We start from the raw sequence: 23,858 nt of genomic DNA, 5'->3' as shown, positions 1-23,858 counted from the left end.
CTTCTCTTACATGACGGCTATCAAAATTCAACGCAGGTCGCTTCAGATAAAAGCTCCGTCTGCTGAACGACAGAATGGCCACCAGTTGATATCATACAGTGTTGGACATGTTCATTTTCACCCCGGCTATAGGCGTAGCAGCGGGGCTACATGGACCGCTGGCGGAGAACCCTGCCCCGCGGTGTGAAGTGACACTGGACGGTCATGAGGCCCTGAACGGCTTTTAATGAGGTCACGCACGTGAATACACGAGTGTGTGTGTGCCTATGACAATGTGAATATGAGAGCGTGCACGTGAATTTGACGAGGCCCCCCAATGTGCGCGGGGGTCATCAGCGCACGGCAAAACGAATGCTCCCCCTCGCCTCAGTGGTTAACCGCCCCCCCCCCCCCCCCCCCCCACCCCACCCCCACCCCACCCCCCAAATGGGTTTTAACCCTGCCATCAGAGGAGGTGCAGGTCGCTTGGCTTTCAGCCCGCAAAGACCTCTATTCCACCTCCTCGTCCCAGGCAAGAGCAGGCGATCCGCTCCACGAGGCTTTAACTGTTGAGTCACCCCAGTGACATGGCGCGGTACGGTGTGATAAGGCTTCACGGAGATGGTATACCTTGTCATTTGCCACGTCTATTTAGCGTTTTTGTTGCTATAATTTTCCCCTCTTTAAAGATTGAAAATGTATGTTCTGTGTTTGAAGAAGGAGCTTATTTGTCAACGGTTAATTTCAGGTCAGGTGGCGTATCCCGGCAGCTGTCGAGATGATTACATGGTTTTTCATTCTTTATAGCGTTCGATTGTGTCATAGAGTGTTCTAGTATCCAAGTCTGACTTTGATAGAACTGCAGGTTTTTTTTTTGCGGTTGGTTGCACACAAAAAATAAAAAAGGCAGTGCCTGCGCGTGTGCAGTAGTACACGCCCGCTGGGTCTCCCTACAGCGGGGGGCTTAGCGGGGTAAGGTTCTCTGTAAGAGGTGCTTAGAGTGGGGGCTTTCACCCCGGGCTTGGCTCGCTGTCAGAAACCCAATGCAGCCGTCAGCACCGCCCTTCAAACCACCGGGGCTCTTTGTTTTCACACTCGTGTTGAATTCAGAGCATATCTGACTTTGATCCACAAACTCCCACTGCGATGCACTTGAAACCACCTCCACTAGGGTTGTTAAATAGGCCGTTGTGATGGTCAATTGCACTATTCTACGGACGGTTGTTTTCTGAAAAGTACACCGTTTGTTGTGAATAACAGACTGTTGCTGTGGATGTTATATCCAAGCATAGAATTGAACTGACTTTCTTTTAGTGGAACGGATATTTTTTTTTTTTTGATTTTGAACCCAATTGCTGATTGCTTTCGTACGAATACTTTTTATAAGCAGGATAATGTTCCCTATTAACAAGGTCCTTGATCCCTCTGTTTCGGTATATTTCTCACAGACTCCTATCGGTCCTCTGCATTCTGTGCAGTTTTTGAAACTAGAAGTTTTGCAGCACTTTCTTGTAGCGCCCCTTGATACGGATTGTCTGCTGTGATTGTTCTCAGCCTCTCCAAGAGCCTTTGAATCAAAGCATCTGCTGAACAACTCCATGTGTGAACTTAGGAATGGAGGAGTTCTCCTTCAGGGAACGGGCTCCGACAGAGCTCCCTACCTTGTGGTTAGTATGTGGAGTTGGCTGTGCCTTCAGAATTTGTGATGATACACACTTGAAGAATGTATGTAGTCGTGACAGCCCTTAAGAAAGGAAGATAACCCACTGCTTTGGCTGTTCTGCTTACACACACACACACACACACAAACACACACAGACACATGTACAGGTGTATTCATCCTGGGGCTAAGATGTGATTTAAAGTCAAGTAGGAAAGGTCTGTTATGTAATGCATAAAAGAACTGTCATGTGAGCGAGTATGAAGACGTTGCTCAAACTGAGGACACTGTAACTATTTTTAAATAGTGAAAGGCTGACTGACATCTTCCTCTAAATTAATATAATATGGACACATTTGACTTGACTGTTGTTTTCCTTGTCAAGCCCGATTTAAATAAAGGTTGATTGATTGATGCACTCTGTTTGTTGACAAAATTGTCATTCTTGCTGTCGCTCAAAAAATGTTATTCTAGGAAACAGTCTACTTTGGACATTTATTTTTCTGAAAAGATTTTCTGAAACTGAGGCCTGTATATTTCACACTTGACCTCAAAAACCAATATAAAAAAAGACCCATCATAAATGATCCCATTAACAGACACAAAGAGAGGTTTGGTTTCACTTCAAATACAGAAAAGCCCGAAATTCATACTCAACCCGTACTGGCTCACTGTTCCAAGTTCAAGGGAGGTAAGCTTAAACAACATGCGAGCCCATCCCGGGAGGGCGGGCGAGAGACTATACGGATGAGTTGGCAAGGGGAAGAGATTCCTCTCTCGCTCTCTGTTAGCCGCCTATCCCCTGACACAAGGCCCCTGTGTGAGCATGGTGGTAACTATGGTGACCATTGTGTCGGGAAGCTGTGACACAGATAGCTATCTCTCGGGTGTTACCGATAGGAACAGGCTCCAGGTCTGACTGATTTCCTCTGTCTTTATTTAATTTCAGTTTTTCTTCTTTTTTTTGACCTCAGTTCGTAAGGGTTCAGTGAGTTTCAGTGGACGTTATACTATTCTATACTCAAGCAGACAAGTTACGAGGAGGTTTGCTGCCACCTGCAGCATGTTGTTGGACATTACACCATTACACACAAGCAACCCAGACTCATGATGCATTTGGTTGTGTGTGTAAGGTTCTTGCACACTTTGCCTTTTTGTTTATCGAGTAATAAACTGCATGCTTGGAATGTTATAACAAGAGATTATGCTCATACAATGAATTGTCTATAAAGTTCTCTACCAAGGATAGGATACCTATAATCAGCAATAAACCTTAACTGTATTGCCTTTAATCAGATGAATGGGTGAAGGATTGCCTATAAACATGAGTGAGGGATAACTAAATGACTGAGTGAAGTACTCCCTTGTAAACAGAGGAATGAGTGAAGGGCTCCCTATCTACGGAGGAATAAATGAAGGAATGCCTTGTAAACGGATGAACGAGTGAAGGATGTGCAGATGAAGCCGATGGATGAGTGATGGGTGTTCCTCTGCGTTGCAGCCATCGTCTGGAGGTGAGGGCACAGGTGGCCCAGGCCTTCCTGACCAAGTTCCAGCTGAGCGGGCAGGAGATGGCTGCCCTGCGTGGGGCCAGGGACAGCCCCATCACAGAGGTGAGGAAGGGCTTCTGCTCCGACGCCCTGACCACACCCCTCGAGACATGCACCCAAGTGTCGGGCTGCTCGATTATGGAAAAAAAATCATAATCACGCTTATTTTGGTCAATATTGAAATCACGATTATTCTAACGATTATTTTTGACACTTTGTTACAACACTTTGTAACTGAGAACTTTGAAATTTCACCTTTAAAAAAAATACACAAAATTGTCAAAAAGAAAATGTTCAAATCTAAAATAATGTACAGATATGTATCCAGCTGTTCTGCACTTTCTATAAAACATTTGAGAAAAAAAATAAATGAACGAAAATTCGATAATATTAGTTTTGTGATCGTTTGACGCTAAAATGGAAATCGCGGTTAATTTGATGAATCGCCCAGCCCTACCCAAGCCCATAATACAGCAATTTTCATGTTCATCCACTTTATAGACTTAATTTATTTTCGGTGGTGAAAAACATCTCTGTTCATCCCTGTTTTCGGCCCCTCCAATCATTGCTTGGTTCTTGTATCTTTGTACTAGAACTGCATGTTGACCCCACTTGTGTGCATCGAGGTCACACTGTCTTGTCAGCAGGTCGCAAAGTGTGACGTTGTGACCCGTTCTGTTGACCCAGGAGTTCTTCCGAGCTCTGACCCGTGTGAAGCAGATCCATGAGGACGTCAAGGTTCTCTTGAGGACCAATCAGCAAACTGCAGGGTACGAGATGAGCCGTTCATAACACTTTATAACTTGCCACTTTTTAACTTGCCACTTTATACCAGTCGACATCTGGATAAACACGTCTGTTTAAAAAATAAATATATATATATATTTAAATACAAATTGTCACTAAATCTACACCAGTACTTCACGATTATGTTCATACTTCAAAGAGACAAATCAAAGCACTGGTGATCTTAATAATGTGAAGGTTATGTGAAGTCGTACCAAGGGACCCATATAATGCAAACCTCCTCTAATACTAAACCATGAAAGCAACAGAAAGCAGGATGGGCCAGGAGGACAAAGAGGGCCGTCCGTTGGCCACGGCGTGTCGTTTTCGGAGAGGTCCATGTGACCTGCGAGGGCTGAGGTGCTCTCTCTCTCTCTCTCTCTCTCTCTCTCTCTCTCTCTCTCTCTCTCTCTCTCTCTCTCTCTCTCTCTCTCTCTCTCTCTCTCTCTCACCCTCTCCCTGCCTGTCTCCTCAGGCTGGAGATCATGGAGCAGATGGCGGTGCTACAGGAGACGTCCTACGAGCAGCTCTACCGCTGGGCACAGAGTGAGTAGAGCCGAGACGGACGCCGGCCAAGAGGGCCGCCGCGGGGGTGGTTCATGCTGCGCCCTCGTTGTGGGACGTCAACGGAAGGACGGGAGGACGGGGGGGGGGGGGGGAGGGAGACGGAGGACGGTAGGGGGGGGGGGGGGAGACGGAGGATTGTGTGGAGGTGATGGTGGGAGGGAGGGTGGGTAGAGGGGAGGGAGGGAGGGAGGGTGGAGGTGAGGTAAAGGGTGGAGGTGAGGTTAGATGGGGAGAGGCTGAGGGTGGAGAGAGGGAAAGGACGGAGGGGAGAAAAGGAAGGAGGGAGGGAGCGAAAGGGACTAGGGAGGGAAAGGGAGGAGGGAGAGAGGGGGACAGGGGGCAATTTTTGTCCTTTGTCCCGTTTTTTAATCATATCCATCATTACGATTGGATATTATTAACGAACGGGACGAAGGCCAAATAATTGCCCCTGTCCCATGGTTTCAATATACTGGGGTTGTTGTGTGGAGCTAAAAGAGACCTTGAACCTTATGAAAGGGCTGCCCTGCACGTCCACCTCCTCACACTTGTGCACAGCTGACAGTATTACCAGGAGGAGCAGTCTCTCCCTCTCTTCGGAATACCTTCCTACTTGCATGCTGATCTACGTAACACGAGTCTATGATTCACCGGTGAAAAGTCCAGCAGATTAGAGGTTCTCTGTGTGTCACAGCAGGTTACGGGCATGATGGCCACAATCTTTATGCAATTATTTCTTGTCAGACATAATATGATATGGCATGCCTACGTTCCTCATCATTTGACACGTGTGTGTGTGTGTGTGTGTGTGTGTGTGTGTGTGTGTGTGTGTGTGTGTGTGTGTGTGTGTGTGTGTGTGTGTGTGTGTGTGTGTGTGTGTGTGTGTGTGTGTGTGTGTGTAGATGAGTGCAGAGGGCTGACTCAGGAGAGCTGTGACATCAGTCCTGTACTAAGCCAGGCCATGGAGGCTCTACAAGACAGACCTGTGCTCTACAAGTAATGCTCACTCACTGACTGACATGCACGTACTCACAGACACCGTATTTCACTAGTTACTCTTACCTGTGATTATCGGTCGGCATATGTTTAGTATCTAAAATGGGAAACGATCAACAATTGATGGTTAAAGAAATTATACCTTTGAATAAAAACAAATATGTGTTCAGCTCTCTAGTGAGAGGCAACATCGGACACTTATTTCGGCTTAAAATATTATTGATGGCTTTCGCGACTCCTTGCTTTATTTCTTCATTTAATTTCCAAAACATCATTATCATTCCCATTATGTTATGCTATTTTCGTTGGGTTGCTCCCTTCCTGCGTCCCTTCACCCTCATCAACCCTCTCTTCTCTTCACCCTCTCTCCCTTTCCTCAGCTAATGGAATATAATAATAAGGACGGCCCTTATTATTATTATTATTATTATTATTATTTTTCAGTCTTCCTCTTCGTACATCACCTACCCCCCCTGAATTACAATCGCAAGCCAGTGACGAGATTATTATTCCATTCATTCATTTGATTACATCTTATTGTGTAATCGGCACACAATGGTTTACTGCCTTGCCAAATACATAGTTAATGAATATGTTTTAAAAGCTCTACAAAACCTCTCTACAATGAGTGACCGGCGCCTGACTATTGGCGGTAGCATTGAGCCTTTAAGATGGCCGTGTGAATCAACGTGACTCACGGCCCCAAAAGGTCTTCTGGTAATAAATAAACTTTTCACAAACAAAGCCTCCGACCCTAAGTTACCCCCACAGTTTCCACACAGCCTCTTCTCACCGTAAGATGTTGTGTTCTGTGGCTCACAACACTCCTTTCCCCTCCCTCCCACCCTCCCTCCCACCCTGCCTCTCTTCCCCTCATGTCACCCCCTCACCTCCTGTCCCCTCCTTCAACCCACTCCACCTCCCCCTCCTCTCCCTCCCTACCTCCATTTCCCCTCTCTCCCACGTACTTGTAAATGCACCTGTCGTTTGTCCCAGAATCCCCTGTAGTCAAGGCCAGAGCAAGCGAGCGGAAAGGGCTTGTGTGGTGGGGTTTGTTAGTTGGCGGTGGTGGGGTTGGGTGCGGTTCTGGTTGGTTGGAGGATGTTGAGGCTGAAGAGATGGCAACACAAATCTTTCTACGCCGTGAAAGTTCCACACTCCCTGACTGTTTAGTCTGCTGCCCGCCTCCCCACCGCCAAGAGACCAAAACAAACTCCTGGAGACTCCCTTTCCTCCTCAAGAGGCGACCACACCATGTCCTCACCCCACCTTCTCCTCTCCTTTCCTCTCTGCCCTTCTTCTCCTCCTCCCTCCTCCTCTCCTCCCCTCTCCTCTCGTCTCTCCTCTCCTCTCCTCTCCACTCTCGTCTCTTTTCGCCTCTCCTCCTTTCCTCTTCTCGTCTCTTTTCGCCTCTCCTCCTCCCCTTTCTCCTTTCCTCTCCTCTCGTCTCTTTTCGCCTCTCCTCCTCCCCTTTCTCCTTTCCTCTCCTCTCGTCTCTTTTGTCCTCTCCCCCTCACCGAATCTCCTCTCTACTCCTCCCATCTCCTCCCCTCTCCTCATCTCTCACCCCTCCTCAGCGCCACCATAGGCCTCACCCCTCCTCCCATCTCCTCCCCTCTCCTCTCCCACCCTTGCCAGCCTTTTTCTCCATTCTCTCCTCTGCTCTTCACTCCTCCCCCTTCTCTCCTATCCCCTGCTCTCGTCCCTACTCCCTCACCTCCACATGATGGCCGGCTGCTGAAAACAGCCAGTTGTCTCTCCACGTGTTGTGGTTGTGTCTCCGTGCCTTTGCATCCACCCGTCCTCTTCTTCTGTGGTGTTCTCCGCAGGTACACCCTCGATGAGTTTGGGACAGCCCGCAGGGCTGCGGTGGTACGGGGGTTCATCGATGCCCTCACGCGGGGAGGTCCGGGGGGCACTCCGCGCCCCATCGAGATGCACTCCCACGACCCCATGAGGTACCCCCCCACGCACGCATCATCATCTACCTTTATTTATATCCCTTTTCGATCAAAACTGCAATATTCGAATATTTGAATGCAGCATTTTTTAAAACAATTTTCAAATGTCACTCACAGGCTGTGGGGTCTTCAGTATTGGAGTTTGGATGGATGAAAAACCTGCATGTTTATTTTATTTGATGGTCTTTAAATCTATCATACATGTCAAATGTCATACTGGATGATTACACCTAGGGCAAAGTACCAAATGACTTAACCCAATTCCTTCCTTAAATAATTTCCCTCTGGGATTATTAAAGTATTTATCTATCTATCTATCTATGGTTGGCAGAAAGACACAGGTAGTGCCATATATGGTCATATATAATAGCTCTGCCATTGATGTTGATTTAGCAGGAACAGCCATATATAGTAACATGTTCAGACATGTATGGTAACGTACAAGTTCTGCCTTTGGTCATATATTCACTAAAAGCCACTTTGAATAATAGTGTCAGCTAAATGACTAAATAGTAACTCTGCCATGTACGGTCGTCAGGTGTCCTAGTCACAGTTAGTTTTTTATTTTTTATTGTTTCCATCAAGTGTTTTCTTTTTTCTTTATTTCCTTCTCTATCTCCCATGGAGCTATAGAGAGAAAAAGAGCTCTTCTTAGAATGGCTGCCCTTTTATGGACCTCATCAGAGGTTCTCAGAAATCTAGCACACACGGACATACACACTACACACATATACACACACACACGCACAGGTGAACACACCACACCCAAACACAGCACACACCTCTCTCACACACACGAACGCACCACACCTCAGACAGGCCTCTCGCACGCATACACAAGCACACAAGCACGCACGCAGACACGCGGCACGCCGTGCACGCACACGCACACACAGGCACTCGCATGCAGACTTAGATAAAAACACAAGCGCACACACACACACACACACACACACACACAGACAGACATGCATAAACACACATACAGACCAATATTAACCTAGAGACACATATAAACACACATTGACATTTGCATTGACTCGCACACAAATAGACATAGAGACACACACACATGCAATGACAAACCCACTTTAGTTCAGGTTAACATTGTTTTTTTACAATGGCACAATCCCGTAACAGTATCTGTGTGTTTCTACATATGCCGATTTACGCAATAGGGTTCATGCGTGTTTGTCTATGTTTGTGTGGATGTGTCTGTGTACGTAGTTGGTAATGTGAGTGGCGCTTCATATACGCACATGGTTGGTTGTGGGTTGTATCTGTTTATGCATGTGATCTTGTTTTTATGCATGCGAGTGCATAGTTGTATGTGTTAGGGTTTTGTTTTTGTGAGTGGGTGTTTTTTTCTGTAATTGTGTGGGTGTGTGTGTCTAGGCGTGCTTCTATATGCGTGGGTTGCTAGGATCCGGCCTTTCCTCGCAAGGGAAGCAGCTCAGCTTCTAGTCCAATCCCTGGTCATCTCCCGCCTCGACTGCCGCAACTCGCTCCTGGCTGCACTCCCCCTCTGCCATTAAACCTTTGCAGCGCAACCAGAATGCGGCAGTGCGCCTCGCGTACAACCTACCGAAGCTCTCCCACGTGACCCCCCCTCTTCCGGGACCTCCACTGGCTCCCTGAAGTAGCTCGCATCAGATCCAAGACGATGGTACCGGCATACAAGGCAGTCGATGGAACTGCCCCTGCCTACCTCCAAGCGTTGGTAAAGTCACACACCCCAGCTCGATCCCTCCGCTCGACCACCTCAGCTGGACGTCTGGAACCGCCATCGCTAAGCGCAAGCAAAGGTCGATCGACAAAGTCACAACTTTTCTCTGTTTTGGGACCTCAGTGGTGGAACGAGCTTCCCTCCGATGTCAGGATCGCAGAGTCGCTCACCAGCTTCCGCAAAAGACTCAAAACTCACCTGTTCAGAGTTCACCTCGACTCTGCATAGCCACCCAGCCCCTTCCGGCCACCATTGTATGTTGCACGTCCTGGCACTTAATGTACGCACTTAATCTACATTGCACTTATTCATAGTACTTAATTGTGTAAAGTCTGCAGTAGCTGCTAGCATTCCTGTACACTGGGAATGGGTTAGCCTAGAGATTGTTAGTACTTGCACTTGGCTCTATGAACCATTTTACTGTACCGATATATTGTTTCACTTCTTATGACAAATATTCGTATTGTAAGTCGCTTTGGATAAAAGCGTCTGCTAAATGCCCTAAATGTAATTGTAAATGGTTGCTAGGTGTATGTATTTATGTGGGGGCTTGTTTGTGTGTGTGTGTGTGTGTGTGTGTGTGTGTGTGTGTGTGTGTGTGTGTGTGTGTGTGTGTGTGTGTGTGTGTGTGTGTGTGTGTGTGTGTGTGTGTGTGTGTGTGTGTATATTCGGTATGCGTCTGTCTCTACGGTTTACTTGTGCGTCCTCACCTGACCCCAGCCTGGATATATCTGTGGTGTTGGTTTCCAGGTATGTGGGAGACATGCTTGCCTGGCTGCACCAGGCCACCGCCTCTGAGAAGGAGCATCTGGACGCCCTCCTGAAGCAGGTCACTGTGCGAGGTACCCCAATGCCCACCGTCCACCGTCCACCTCCAGTCGTCCTGGAGCTCAGAGGCCCTCACCCCTACCTGCTCCTTACTGACCTGTCTGAATTCACTGTCGCAGTCAGTCGTTTAGGATAGGGGCTTCTGAGTATGGCCTTTCATACGAGCTCATAACACATGGTAGACCCTAATAGACTTTTAGTCAGGTTTACATGTGGAGGAAAGAGACACCCAAATAAGATTAATATGTACGATGTGTTATGAGCAGAACTCGTGGTTAGGGTGTTTGACTCCCAGACAAAAGGTCGTGGCTTCTGACGTCTGTAGTCTGAACCTGTCAGCATGGTTGAGCCCTGGCCTATCCCCCTACCTGCTCCTTAAAGGTATCGTATGTGATTTCTGCCACTAGGGGTCACTCAATCAAAACAATTACCAAATACGTAGTTTGATGAGTGAAGTAGCGTGGGAAACAAAGGAGTTGTTCTCCTCACACTGGGGAAAGTCCGTCTGATGTGACTCATCGTGTACACAGACGAGTGGAAGTTACCGTTGGATGAGAAGCCTCCCTGAACAGCTGTACAATCCCTGGTCAGATGAAATAATATGCAATTGTAACTTATCAGCATGTTAAATGTCTTCATAATGTTGTTTTACAGTGTTTCCCACGTATCTTTTTTTGTAGTGGTAGCTGACGGGGTGGGTTTAAGGTAATTTTTATTACATTAGAAAGATATCGGATTTTCCCATTCTGAATAGGAGCGATGTGACACAGGGAACTTAAGTCTTGATCACCGGTAAAAGTCCTGTTTGTCTCGCGGTGTATACTCGCCCAAGAGACGCTCCCCCATCCCTTAACGATAGCCGGACTCTAATACAACCACACTAGAGAGACGTTGTCCCTTTCATTTTGTATATCCCTGTCTATTGGCTTTTCCCCTGAACCGTGCACTATCTATGCTGTGCTGTTTGCAAGTCCCCCATAAATTTCGATTTACCTGTACCTGTACCTGTACTTTGACAATAAAGATCATTCATTCATTCATAACTCTATATTGATGGAGTGATTTCCCCCCCCTCTCCTCCCCTCAGGCGTGGAGGAGAACATGCAGGAGGTGGTGGGGCACATCACCGAAGGGGTCTGCCGCCCGCTAAAGGTGAGGGGTCAAAGTTCAAACCCCTTTTGAAACCCTTTCTCAAATGGTAATGCAGGGTTTTTGGTGGTTATAGACTCTACGCTGGCCTACTAGCATGGGCAACACTGGGTACATGTTGTATGCAAAATGTGCAATATATTGATATTTATATGTATGTATATTTATGTTTTTATATATATTAAGTGTCTGCCAAACAACTACATAATAATGGTATATAATAAAGTATATGTAATATAACACATTGCTTAGTCTTTGTGTTAAAGACAATTATTGTTAGTCGCTTTGGATCACAGCTTTGACGATTATTAGTAATATATAAGGTATATGTAATCAATAAATAAACACCTTGTTTTTGTCCTCCAATGAGATCCTATACCCTCTGGTTCTGATGGGCCTGTTCTGGGTTTGTTCCCCCTCTCAGGTGAGGATCGAGCAGGTGATTGTAGCGGAGCCTGGAGCTGTCCTGCTCTACAAAGTCTCCAACCTCCTTAAGTTCTACCACCACACCATCAGGTATGTCCTCTACTGGGGTTCTCATTGCCTTTACTTACTTCAGTTTGATTCAAGTCTACTTTATGGATATTGCTCCGTAATCACACATCATCACACCGCTCTGGACCACCTGGGAAAACTCCCAGAGGGAAGAATCATTCTAAACAAACATTTACAACCTCGCAAGAGAATAACTGCCGTAGTTTGACTTGAATGGTCCGGGGTTCGATCCCCCAATGTCTGGAGCCTAACCAGTGCTTTCAGTCCCTTGAACGAAATGTCTGGCTTCCTACCTGCTCCTCAGTGACATTTTTTTTTATCTCGCAGTCTCTTGGGATAAAAGTGTCTAAATGCCTTAATAGTGATACTAAATGTTTTTGTCTCGTGTCAGTGCCATTATAGGAACCTCGGTGGCCACTCTGCTCATCACCATCGAAGACATGAACGTCCTCAGTAAGAAGATGTTCTTCAACAGCTTGAGTCTCCACGCCAGCAGACTCATGGACAAGGTACGAGACTCTTGGATGTTTCAACAGACCGGGGTATAAATATGATGCAAACGCCTCTCCTTTTGGCAAAATTCAGTTTTAATTTCAAAGTAGGTCATTCATTTGGATCATGTAGATTCTAATGAGTGGGGTGGGGGGGTTACTTCTCAACAAAGTTTTGTTCTGCTACTCTCATTCAAACCAAATCCAATAAAACAAAGGTTGAAGTTGCTGGGCTGAGATTCTTGATGAATGATCTAATCCTGATCGGCTGATTTTTTTTAGTTATGTGATCGCTCTGTGTTAGTGTTGCTGATACTCTAGTTTGTTGCAATGTTTGGACTCCAGTCAATAACTTGTGGCACTGATTTGACTTACTAATGCTCTAATGATAATGTATAATTTAAAAAAAATACACATTAGGCAGGCATTATGTATACAAAGTAACTTTCTTGAAACATTAGCTTGCTAATAGCTTGCTAACTTAATCTTGTTCGACAATCTTAGAGCTCATCTCTGAATCCAATCCTACTTTATTTTTGTCTAAACTTAGTGTAATGTCTAGAAATCGTTTGAGTATTCCATTCCCATATGTTCTTTGCACACCAACAACGGGCAGTTTGCAATTAGTTTTCAAATTGCAAAATATCTATAAATGTTTCCTGGTTCCAGGTTTGAGATTTTTTTTTTTAACCGTACATTTATGAGGCTTAAAGTGGAGTTCAACAGACTGTAGATCGTGATTCCTTGATAAATAAGAATCATTAAATATTCAAAGCAAATTGTTTTGAAAAAAATTCTCCTCTCTTTTTACCCCTTACCTGTATGCATTTCATACATTATTGGTTCAGATGCTTAAATATCTGCAAGGGAAATTGTTGAAATATATGCTAGTTTAATATACTATCGATTAACTATGGTATAGTGTAAATAAAAATAACAATACAAAATAACAGCAAAGAAACCAGATCAGAGCTTCATTTGAGAGACGGATATAAACAACAGATCACACACTACCCTGGCATTTGTCATCATTAGCATCGAGGACTATAGACACTAGTAAACATGAACACACTAAGTCCAAAGGTTTTTTCCGTCCACACGTTCCTTCATTAATGTCAAACAGGATGAGGCAGACCTTCATCATTGACCCCTCCACACTCATAACATGGGGGAACCATTACTGTAAAAAGCTTTCAACAGCAGCCACCACAACAATTCTTCTCAGGCTCTCAGCTGTTAAACTGTTCCCCTGCCCACCACTGAGGTGCCGTTGCACATCCTGTCTCAAAAACACAGCCCTTTCCTCACGTGTTTCTCAATTGACCGCCAAATAAACCACAGCACGAGCGAGCGAGCATCCTCTCTTTGACTTGTTGCCTTGGCTGCCACCCCGATCAATAGCTGTGACACGTTATCGACTTAGCGCTGCCATAATCAAATCCCTTCTCCGCTTAGCATGGTGCTAATCAAATCTCAGACCCTTGGGGTATTCGCCTCAAGCACAGGTTAACACCAGGAACACAACCTCCCCTTAATCGTGTCTATTAGGCGCCCATAGGCTGCCTCGTCCATGCCCAGCCTTCAGAGGGGAAGTTCTCTGGAAACGCAAGGTCTCAGAGGTGTGGGGGACGGAGAGAGGGTGGTGGGAGCTAGCATGTTCAGTGCAACGCGCGCCTCATTAAAGGTTAACCGGTAGCGATTTTCTTTCTGTGACCGATCACCGCCTGAGCTGCTTACTTGCTCTGTACTTTAGTTTCGTTCTAGCTTGCTAGTGTAGTGTTGTATATCTTTACTGCATCTCATTTCTAACACCGATCACATTATTATTTAAAGCTGTTCAATTTATAAAAATGGGAAAAACTGTATCAGGAGGGGTCTTTATAGGAAAAAACAGACCAATGCATCTGTAGCTTCAGGGCAATCCTTTCCTGAATCAAATGCAATTCAATTTCAACATTTCAGATCCATTTCCCTACCCCACTGTTTACATTTCCAATTGCTTCATTGGTATTGTACTCTACTATGTAGCTCGTCGTTAAACAGTCGACTTCATTGCACTGAAAGTCTTGTCAGCATTGCCCATGAACACCCTTACTGTGCACACCACAAATACACCAGAACGTCGACCATGACGATCTCGCCCTGACTTCATCCTGTTGTCAATCCTGAAGCGCGAATGTCCCGTTTATCTGCGGCGCTCTGTGTTCACCTGGCCAGGTGGAGCTCCCCCCTCCCGACCTGGGCCCCACCTCCTCCCTCACCCAGACACTGGCCCTGCTGCGGGAGGTGCTGGCCTCCCACGACTCCTCCGTGGTGCCGCTGGACGCACGGCAGGCAGACTTCGCTCAGGTAACCCCCCACCCCCCCCCCCACCCCAATGGCCACACACCACCTGCCCTTTAGGACCTAATGTCTAAATTGTGAATTCAGTCCAAGTCACTTTGGTTAAAAAAGGATCAGCTCAGAACGACTATATTGTTTATAGGAAATAGTTGAGACTATCCTCACCTGAACGCTGCTGTAGGAAAGACTTTAGCTCTTACCAGAGAGAGAGAGCAGAAAAGAGTCAAAGAAACCACCGCAAAAAAAAACGGCTTAAAACCAAGGAACGAAACCCAACCTGGGTGTCGCTCAATCGTCAAAATGTCACTGCCGAACGAACATGATGCACAGTGCGGCAGTGTGTGTAACGTTACCCCCCCCCCCCCCCCCCCCCCCCCCCCCACAGGTGCTGTCCTGTATCCTGGACCCCCTGCTCCAGCTGTGCACAGTGTCCGCCAGTAACCTGGGCACGGCAGACATGGCCACCTACATGGTGAACTCCCTGTACGTCATGAAGACCACGCTGGCCCTCTTTGAGTTCACAGACAAGAGGCTGGAGATGCTGGAGTTCCAGGTAGGAGGGGGGGGGGGGGGGGGGGGTCTCTGAACTGTAGTTGTGGCTCTAGCCGTGGCTAAGGTTCTGAGTTCGATACCCGATGTCTGGTGTGTGTGTGTGTGTGTGTGTGTGTGTGTGTGTGTGTGTGTGTGTGTGTGTGTGTGTGTGTGTGTGTGTGTGTGTGTGTGTGTGTGTGTGTGTGTGTGTGTGTGTGTGTGTGTGTGTGTGGTGAGAGTCTCCCATCTCACCACAATAGCCACTCGTGTTGTAGTGGGCTGAAGCTGTCACGTTGGATTTCACATGTTCTATTGTGTCATTTGCAATATGTATGTGCAATTCAATTTGAGTCGGCCGAAGGCTATTTTCTTGCTATCTCTTTCTCTCTCTTTCTTTCTTTCTCTGTCCCTCTGTGTCTCTTCTCTCTCTCTCTCTCAATAAATCCAATTATACTGTCTTTAGCGCTTACCCCACACTGGACAGCGTGCCAAATTCAATTAGAAAATTGTTTGCGAAAAAAAATATGACATGAGAGCTTAATTTGAAATCATGGCATTGTGCGCCCATGGGGGGGGGCGCCATTGTGTGTCCCTCAATACCCCCTCCGAGTTAATTATTCTTCCTCCTTTCATGGGAACTCTTAGTGGCCTTTCAGAGAAAGATGAAATTGCTGTGGCAAAGAAAGGGTCTCTGGAACACAACGCGTGTGTTCCCAGAGATCCTTTCTAGCCTAGTGGAGGAGGACACGGATTTAATAATTGCCACAGCACTGCAGCCGCTCTATTAGCACTAGTGGGGTCCAACTCAACTTTAATTACCATAGCACCCCTCTATTAGGCACCATCTGCTCACCACGCACCCCCCCGATTTGATAACCTGTGTGTGCGTGTGTGTGTCACTATTATTGCCTGTGTCCTTTTGGTGTATATAGATGGTGTGGCTCACGACAACGTGTGCTTCTTCCGTCTAGATCGAGGCTCATCTGGACACCCTGATCAACGAGCAGGCGTCCTTTGTGCTGATCAGAGCCGGACTCAGCTACATCTATAGCTGTGTCCAGCAGCACAGCACACAGCAGGTAACAGGGAGACACACACACACACACACACACACACACACACACACACACACACACACACACACACACACACACACACACACACACACACACACACACACACACAGAGACACACACACACACACTACATCTATAGCTGTGTCCAGCAGCAAAGCACACAGCAGGTAACAGGCAAGCACACACATATATGCTACTAACACACACACACACACACACACACACACACACACACACACACACACACACACACACACACACACACACACACTGTAAAAAAAATGACACGCATCAGGCAACACGCCTACACACACCCACACACGCAGCCACAAACACTTTTTTTTATAAAAACACACAAACACACGCATGCACACGTACACGTGCAGTGCACGCATACTTTTAAACAAACTTCAAGAATAATATTGTAGGAAAACACACACAAGTGCCCAAGGACTGATGTGCACACCCGCGCCAAGACGGGGGACGGACCACCGACCAGTCTTGTCGCGGTCGATCAGCGCTTCTTATAACGGTCGACACGGCTCCTGCTGTGTGTGTTTTATTGTGTGAGACTAGCCGTACTCTCTGGAGTTCTGCTCTGTACTTTCCAAAGGTACATTCTCTCCACCAAGCCCTTCAGACATGATCGCTTCTCTCTTTTAACAGAGTCTAATCCTATTAAATTGTACGCACAAGAGAGTATGTAGAGGAGAGATTGATTCGATCTTTTTGGGACATAGCGTACGATATTGCAGAGCTAATAGAAACTGTGTGCTTGCAGTTTCAACTAAGTACTACTTTTGTAGCATTTTTTAGCATCATTCATAACATTAGTCCCAGGAGTTCAATTATTATACAATATTTATTATGTAAGGCTCGTTAATGCAATAATAAGCATTAACTTACAATTAAGAACAGTTGATTAACAGTTATATATATTAAAATCATAATGAAATTATGATTTTATGGCATTAGCATAGGTGTAAGGGTTAAGGTCACCGTTAAATCATGCATAAATCAATATGAATCCAAATATGAATCCACAATGAAAATAATTGTGAGTGACGACTATAAAAATCCTGCGTGTGTTTGAGTGTAGGTATTATTAAGGCTGTCTTGGATGTTGCTAAGCATGTATGTTGTGGTGGTGGCTGAAGATTTGACATAGACTCTATAGTGATAATAATGTCTCGTCCTCCATAATTGATCCGCAAATGGCATAACCCCCCCCCGTCCCCCATTTATTAAACAATTATTCCATACAACAAACGCTTACCTTAGACCCTCTTATCCAAAGTGCTCTATCGCAGCATACAATCAAAATTGTATGCTTTGAATCATCTCCACACAATCGAACTGCAGCCTGCTCTAGATTGTGCATTCAGACCACTGGAGTGCCAGTCTCGTGGGCCGAGACCGTAAATCATTCACTAATGTTGGTTGTAATCAGGAATAAAATCACATTGGGGGTCCCGGACAAGTCGCTATTGTTCCCCTGTCACCAGGGCGACCCTCAGATGCACTTTTAGAACACACATCTACTCTTATTCTTTTCTGAGCTCTATTTCTTTATTTTGGCTCGTGTTCTTTTTTCCTCTCTCCCCATATCCCTCTCTGGCTCGCTCTCTACCTCGGTCACATTGTCTCTTCAGCTCTCTCCCTCTGTTTCTTTCCATCTCTCAATTCAATTCACTTCAATTATGCGGAATGAATTTTTGAACAGAAACATACATTTTCCTCGCCAACGGACGTAAAATAAGATCCAAAAACGCAATACGTTATAAATGTCAAACATTGACAACGGCAAATATACTGTGAAAGGTACTCCAGTGAGACTGCGTTCAAAAACAGGGAAGAATGTACAATGCACTGTACAATGCACTCTCTTAATGATCTCTCTCCCCTTTCCACGCTCTCTCTCTCTCTCCCCTTCCTCTCCCCCAGGGTCCCCTCTCCACTCTCCCCGGCATGGACACTTCCTCGCTGAAGGCAGCCATGGTAAGCTTAGCTGTGGCATAAATTGCCGATTTCCGTGCAAAATACGCGGGGCTTGCATGATTTCATAATCCCCGCATTTTCGTCGCAAAAAGTCACACGTATCTTTAGCAGAAAGTTGAAAAATGTTGGGTTTACTTCACACAAGAGCAGCCGTTTCCCCCCGTTGCCATGGGAACGTTACGAAGTGACGTAATTACGCGACGTGAACGTCATCGAAAAGCTGAATTTTCCGCTAGTTCCCGCATTTTTCCGCAAGTTCCCGCAATTTTTGCAAGCTCCCGCAATTTCACCGCAGAACATTTCATAAATATAGACGGCATAGACTATCGTGTGTGTGTGTGTGTGTGTGTGTGTGTGTGTGTGTGTGTGTGTGTGTGTGTGTGTGTGTGTGTGTGTGTGTGTGTGTGTGTGTGTGTGTGTGTGTGTGTGTGTGTGTGTGTGTGTGTGTGTGTGTGTGAGAAAACATTGATTGGGGCCCCTTTCCAGCAGCCCGTCCCCCCTATACGCGATGATACAGATGTGGTGTTGCGCTCCTCTCCGTGCCGACAGGTCCAGTTCGACCGCTACCTATCTTCACCTGACGCCCTGGTAATGCCGCAGCTCAACTTCCTGCTCAGCGCCGCCATCAAGTGAGTTCCGCCCCCTCCCCTTGTTTTTTATCCCCGTGTCGCATGGAAGTGATTATTCCGTCGACCAATCAACGGACGGCAGTGTTAGCTCCACCTTTTCGCCGGCCTTTCAGACGGCTTGGTACCCCAACGGAGGAGTACTGAAAATTTATTTTGGGACCCTGCCCAACTTTTGCCGGTGTATACGCCAATATAAGCGGATAGGAGGGGTAGGAGTCGATCGTACACACTGCTACTTTTAAGGGCTGATATTGTTTTGGTGAAAGCAATGTGCGTGTGTGGAAGCAGATTAAAAAACATTGCTCACTTTAAAAAGGGGTCACAGGCCAACAGTAATTGGCCAGCACCAATCCAATTATTATTATCCATCTACACCCCTGCCTGATTCACTCAACATCAAGCCCTGCACTGGTTTTCTGTTAAAGCTGGAAACACGCCTCTTGCTTTCATCGTACATGAGAGAAAGGAAAGACGAGTAAAAAAGGATATGAGGACGGGAGAGAACAGAGTAGGGATGGGAATTGATCATTCAGCATTTTAATTGGTCACTGGGGGATTACTGTCTGACTAATGGTAACTCTCAGAGATCTGATTGGCTTGGATGTCTGGCCCGCTTCTTAGACCCGATGATGTAAGCGTCGAAAAGTTTCAGTTTTGTTTGTTTGTTTTCATTTTAATTTAGTAAATGGATATTATGAGTCACACAGAAACGTGCTAGGGTAAAAAAAACAACAAATGTTTTAAGCACGTTCGTATAATCAATCAGACCTCATTCATATTGGGCTTTTCGTACAAACAGCAATACAAAGAATAAATCGATGTATGTTATAATGTCCCACTTTAACCTAATCATGGCCATCTCCCTCAGCGCTGTAGTAAAACACCAGAACACCGGGACGGAGGGTACGGGGCTTTCGTTTAGTTAATCCGTAGGGCTCCACCTCCATTATGATGGCCTGGCCACTAACAAGTTGTGAGTGAAATGATTCATGTTTTAATTCCAGGAGGTTAAACCCCCCCACTGGAATAAATCAATCCATCCCACTCACACTGGTCCCATACCGTCCCTCATCCATTAGGCCAGGCTTTTTTAAGAACCTACCCTCCCCCACCCAGCACAAAACACACCCACACACTCTCGCTAACGCACACCCATAAACTCTGGATCCTAAACTGATGAAAACTGAGAGCGGGAGGGAGAGAGGGAGACTGGATGAATGATGAGTTACAGAGAGAGTGTGTGTGTGTGTGTGTGTGTGTGTGTGTGTGTGTGTGTGTGTGTGTGTGTGTGTGTGTGTGTGTGTGTGTGTGTGTGTGTGTGTGTGTGTGTGTGTGTGTGTGTGTGTGTGTGTGTGTGTGGGGCTGTGTGTGTGTGTGTGGGGCTGTGTGCGCATACTGATCCAACAGGTCCCTTACAACTTTAGTCACACTGTCCCCTCCCCCATTCGCTCTTTCTCCTTCCATCCATCTATCTCTCTCTTGCTTTCACTATGCTTCTCTCTCCGTCACTCCATCAGTGTTTATTGCTTTCTGCATCCCCCCCAAAAAAAGACCCACCGCCCCTCTCTCACACACACACACACACACACTCACACTCACACTCACACTCACACTCACACACACATTCACATAAACACACGCCGAGATGTGATCCTTAACGGATAAAAACCAAACACACAAAAATGGCGCCATACAGTGACGGGTTTAGAGTGCGTCCGTGCGTCTTTACCTCGTGCACAGAGCTTTTAGCAGGAAGGGGTGGGGGTGGTGGTAGGGGTGGGGTGGGGTGCTCCATCTCGTTGAGTGGGGTTCTACTGGGAAGTGCAGCGGGCGCTACGGAGCACGCTCTGTACAACCCGTTAATGTTCTCTATTAATGGACGCCCGGACACCATCAATTAGCTTCTGGTCCATTTCTCCATCAACCCCTTCCCTGAATTCTCTCTCTCTCTCTCTCTCTCTCTGTCTCTGTCTCTGTCTCTGTCTCTGTCTCTGTCTTCCTCTGACTGTCTCTGTCTTCCTCTGTATCTCTTCCTCTGTATCTCTTTGTTTCTCTGACTGTCTCTGTCTTCCTCTGTCTCTCTTCCTCTGTATCTCTTTGTTTCTCTTCTTTCTCTCTGTCTATCTCTTCCTCTGTATCTCTTTGTTGCTCTTCTCTCTCCCACTGAACCTCTCTTGGTCTCAACCGCCATGCTGCTTTTAGGAATATCTCTCTCTCTCTCTCTCTCTCTCTCTCTCTCTCTCTCTCTCTCTCTCTCTCTCTCTCTCTCTCTCTCTCTCTCTCTCTCTCTCTCTCTCTCTCTCTCTCTCTCTCTCTCTCTCTCTCTCTCTCCATTCTTTTCACCTCACTGTTGTCTGTTATTTCCGGTGGTACTGAAGGGTTGTAGGGTGAGTGTTGCCGGGCAGGCGGCCAGCCCTTGGTCGATGTGTTCAGTCCAGCTTCATTCACAAGTCATTAGAACAGACAAACGGAGAGACAGGGACACCTTATTTCTGTGGAAATCTTTACAAACATCAGGAAAGCCAAAACAAACTCAACAATACTTTAAAGTTATTTTGTATTGAATGTTGAAACATTTGAAGAAAGATTTTTTGCTCTAAAGTTCACATTTAAGAAAACATCAAAGTGAAGGGAAGCTAGTAATAGTGATTATTATTCGCGTTTTGACTTTGTTTTGATTTAGGCTGATCTAGGCCTGGTTAGATTTAGGTGCATGTCCTCTTGTCGTCTATAGGGGGCACTGTGCACCACGCTCTGCCGCCGGCTTGTTTTGATCGCGGGGCCACAGAATGGTCAATGAAGCGCGTTCATTACTGGAGTCACCGCTGACATTTTTGTGCCCCCGCCTGTGAAATACTTTACATCAGAGTGCACCACTCTACAGCCTCGATTCAAGAGTCCCAGTTTAGTTTCACAAAGGGTTGATTTATTGATTGAAATTCCTAATCTGTAATCAGCCTTTTATTGAACCTATTCCCAGGCTTGTGAATGGAAGATATTTGCTTAGTTTGTTAGTGAAGTATTCAATGAATAGCAGCCTATTTTGTTACTATTGGCTTTGTTCCAATAACCAGTAAGGACCGAACTTGTGTAGTAATATCCCGTTGTACACACTGCGGCTCTGGTATGCCAGAGTGGAACGCAGCCTGTCTCTGTTGTTGTTGCTTTGGCACCAGCATGGTCCTCCCTACAGCCACAGAGATAGGGGACTGATTTGAATTTTACAATACCTCGATGTTGGAATGATGTTGTGACTAAATGAAATTGTTAAAAGATAAGGACGTTTAATAAGCAATTGGAAAATCCCTGACATCATATGGTTTCATATCCTTGGGTGGATATTATTCTTAATCAAGCTTCAAGGCTAAACTGAACCGAGCTGATTTCCTTTGAGCAATCGATTCCTGCAGTCTGTATCTCCTAGTTTAAAGATGTGTCCACACTCAAACTACACCCAGCTAAAAACGACATTGAAACCATAGCCATCTGTCTCCTAGTTGACGTGAAAGCACGATTGTTCAAAACGATTATTTTTGAGTTTGAAAACATGATGTATTTGTTCACCATTTCTCTCCAAAAAAACACTTTGCAACTGAGACCTTTGGAATTTTGCCTTTAAAAAAAGAACAGAAAATGTTCAAATAGAAAATAATGTACAAAAACGTATCAAACTCTTCTGCAATTTCCATAAAACATTTTAATATTTTTTTGATTCATCGCACAGCCCTAGCCTGTTCACCTCTGTGCTCGTGTTCCAGGGACCAGATCTTTCGCCAGTCCACTGAGCTGGTGTGTCGGGCCTACGGGGAGGTCCACTCGGCCGTCAGCAGCCCCACCAACACCTACCAGGACCTGGAGAACCTGGTGCCTCGGTCCCCGCAGCAGGTCCAGACGCTGCTCTCCTGAGAACCACCTCCACCTCCTCTTCTCCACCTCCACCTCCACCCAGCAGGTCCAGACCCTGCTCTCCTGAGAACCACCTCCACCTCCTCTTCTCCACCTCCACCTCCACCCAGCAGGTCCAGACCCTGCTCTCCTGAGAACCACCTCCACCTCCTCTTCTCCACCTCCACCTCCACCCTGCAGGTCCAGACCCTGCTCTCCTTAGAACCCTCTCCGCCATCTCCTTCTCCTCAGCCTCCTCCAACACTTCCTCCTCGTCCTCCTCCTCCTCCTCCTCCTCCTCCTCCTCCTCCTCCTCCTTCTCCTTCTCCTTCCCCCAACAGATTGTCCTGGAACCCCTCTTCTCCACCTCCTCCTCCACAACCACATTCCCCCCTCACATCCTCCACCTAATGCTATAACTCCCCCTTCATCCCCTCCGTCACCACTACCTCCTCCTCCCCCTCTTCTTCCTCCACTACCACCTGTAGACCTGCTCCAATACACACACCTGGACTGACACCCTCAACTGCCACATCTGTGTATGTTTTTTACCATATTAAAGTGGGTACAGCTGTATATAATACAAAATATCAGAGTCATTGATATATAGACTTCTGATCGAGGCTCTGGGATCTATATGGGAAGAAAACTCGTGCTGTGGAGTTGAAATCCTACCGTGTTTTTGCTCCTCCTATCCACTATTGGCACTCAGGTGCAGCTCATTAGCAAATCCGATAGGTTGACATGAAAACCTGCAATGGAATTTTGATAATGTGGATCTGGAATTTCTAGGATTATGTTGTATTTATTGGTTGATGGTTTCCGTTCTGCCGAGTCCGAGAACAACTGTCTAAGAACTGTCAGAGGTGTGTGTTTTTCCTTTGGTATCATACGTCATTTTTGTCTTTAACTACACCATGGGCCTCTATCTTACTTCTTCTCTCTTCATTATGCTACTACACATGAAATAGGAAAAGCCTTTCCAATCATAAAAATACAATAAAAATAAAACATTTGCTTACCATCACTGCAGTTCTGAGTATTTTTTGTCATATCTAGCAATCTGTCAAAGCGGTTATCATAGTTAACTGCTCAATAGAAAAATGATTACAGCATCAGGATAATGTCATCCATACTATTATCATGCCATGGCATCCGCATATATTATTATCATACCATATCATCATACCTTAATAGCCCACATTATCATTTTATAATCAGTATCATAT

At 46.1% G+C, this 23,858-nt stretch overlaps 1 protein-coding gene across 3 annotated transcripts in view; it reads left to right on the top strand.

Moving 5' to 3' along the window:
• The window catches only part of cog6 (component of oligomeric golgi complex 6), a 30,032-nt gene extending 6,376 nt beyond the window's left edge, over positions 1 to 23,656 (top strand). Inside the window, exons 5-20 of one of the 3 annotated variants that reach the window (XM_060074513.1) lie at positions 3,141 to 3,252; positions 3,877 to 3,959; positions 4,451 to 4,521; positions 5,424 to 5,517; positions 7,347 to 7,475; positions 9,955 to 10,046; positions 11,120 to 11,184; positions 11,606 to 11,697; positions 12,068 to 12,185; positions 14,385 to 14,516; positions 14,896 to 15,063; positions 16,013 to 16,120; positions 18,062 to 18,115; positions 18,665 to 18,744; positions 22,503 to 22,663; positions 22,818 to 23,656. In XM_060074513.1, coding sequence (XP_059930496.1) covers positions 3,141 to 3,252; positions 3,877 to 3,959; positions 4,451 to 4,521; positions 5,424 to 5,517; positions 7,347 to 7,475; positions 9,955 to 10,046; positions 11,120 to 11,184; positions 11,606 to 11,697; positions 12,068 to 12,185; positions 14,385 to 14,516; positions 14,896 to 15,063; positions 16,013 to 16,120; positions 18,062 to 18,115; positions 18,665 to 18,744; positions 22,503 to 22,650 — 1,546 coding nt within the window. In that variant the 3' untranslated portion in view covers positions 22,651 to 22,663; positions 22,818 to 23,656. Of the gene's footprint in view, positions 1 to 3,140; positions 3,253 to 3,876; positions 3,960 to 4,450; positions 4,522 to 5,423; positions 5,518 to 7,346; positions 7,476 to 9,954; positions 10,047 to 11,119; positions 11,185 to 11,605; positions 11,698 to 12,067; positions 12,186 to 14,384; positions 14,517 to 14,895; positions 15,064 to 16,012; positions 16,121 to 18,061; positions 18,116 to 18,601; positions 18,745 to 22,502; positions 22,664 to 22,750 lie in introns of all 3 variants that reach the window. The other 2 variants (XM_060074511.1, XM_060074512.1) reach the window with 2 other exon arrangements.
• Positions 23,657 to 23,858: the final 202 nt, after the last annotated feature.

This window comes from Gadus macrocephalus, chromosome 16, assembly GCF_031168955.1.
Source record: "Gadus macrocephalus chromosome 16, ASM3116895v1".
Classification (NCBI taxonomy): domain Eukaryota; kingdom Metazoa; phylum Chordata; class Actinopteri; order Gadiformes; family Gadidae; genus Gadus; species Gadus macrocephalus.
The sequence above is the reverse complement of the archived record's forward strand: the minus strand, read 5'-3'. Positions and strand labels throughout refer to the sequence as shown.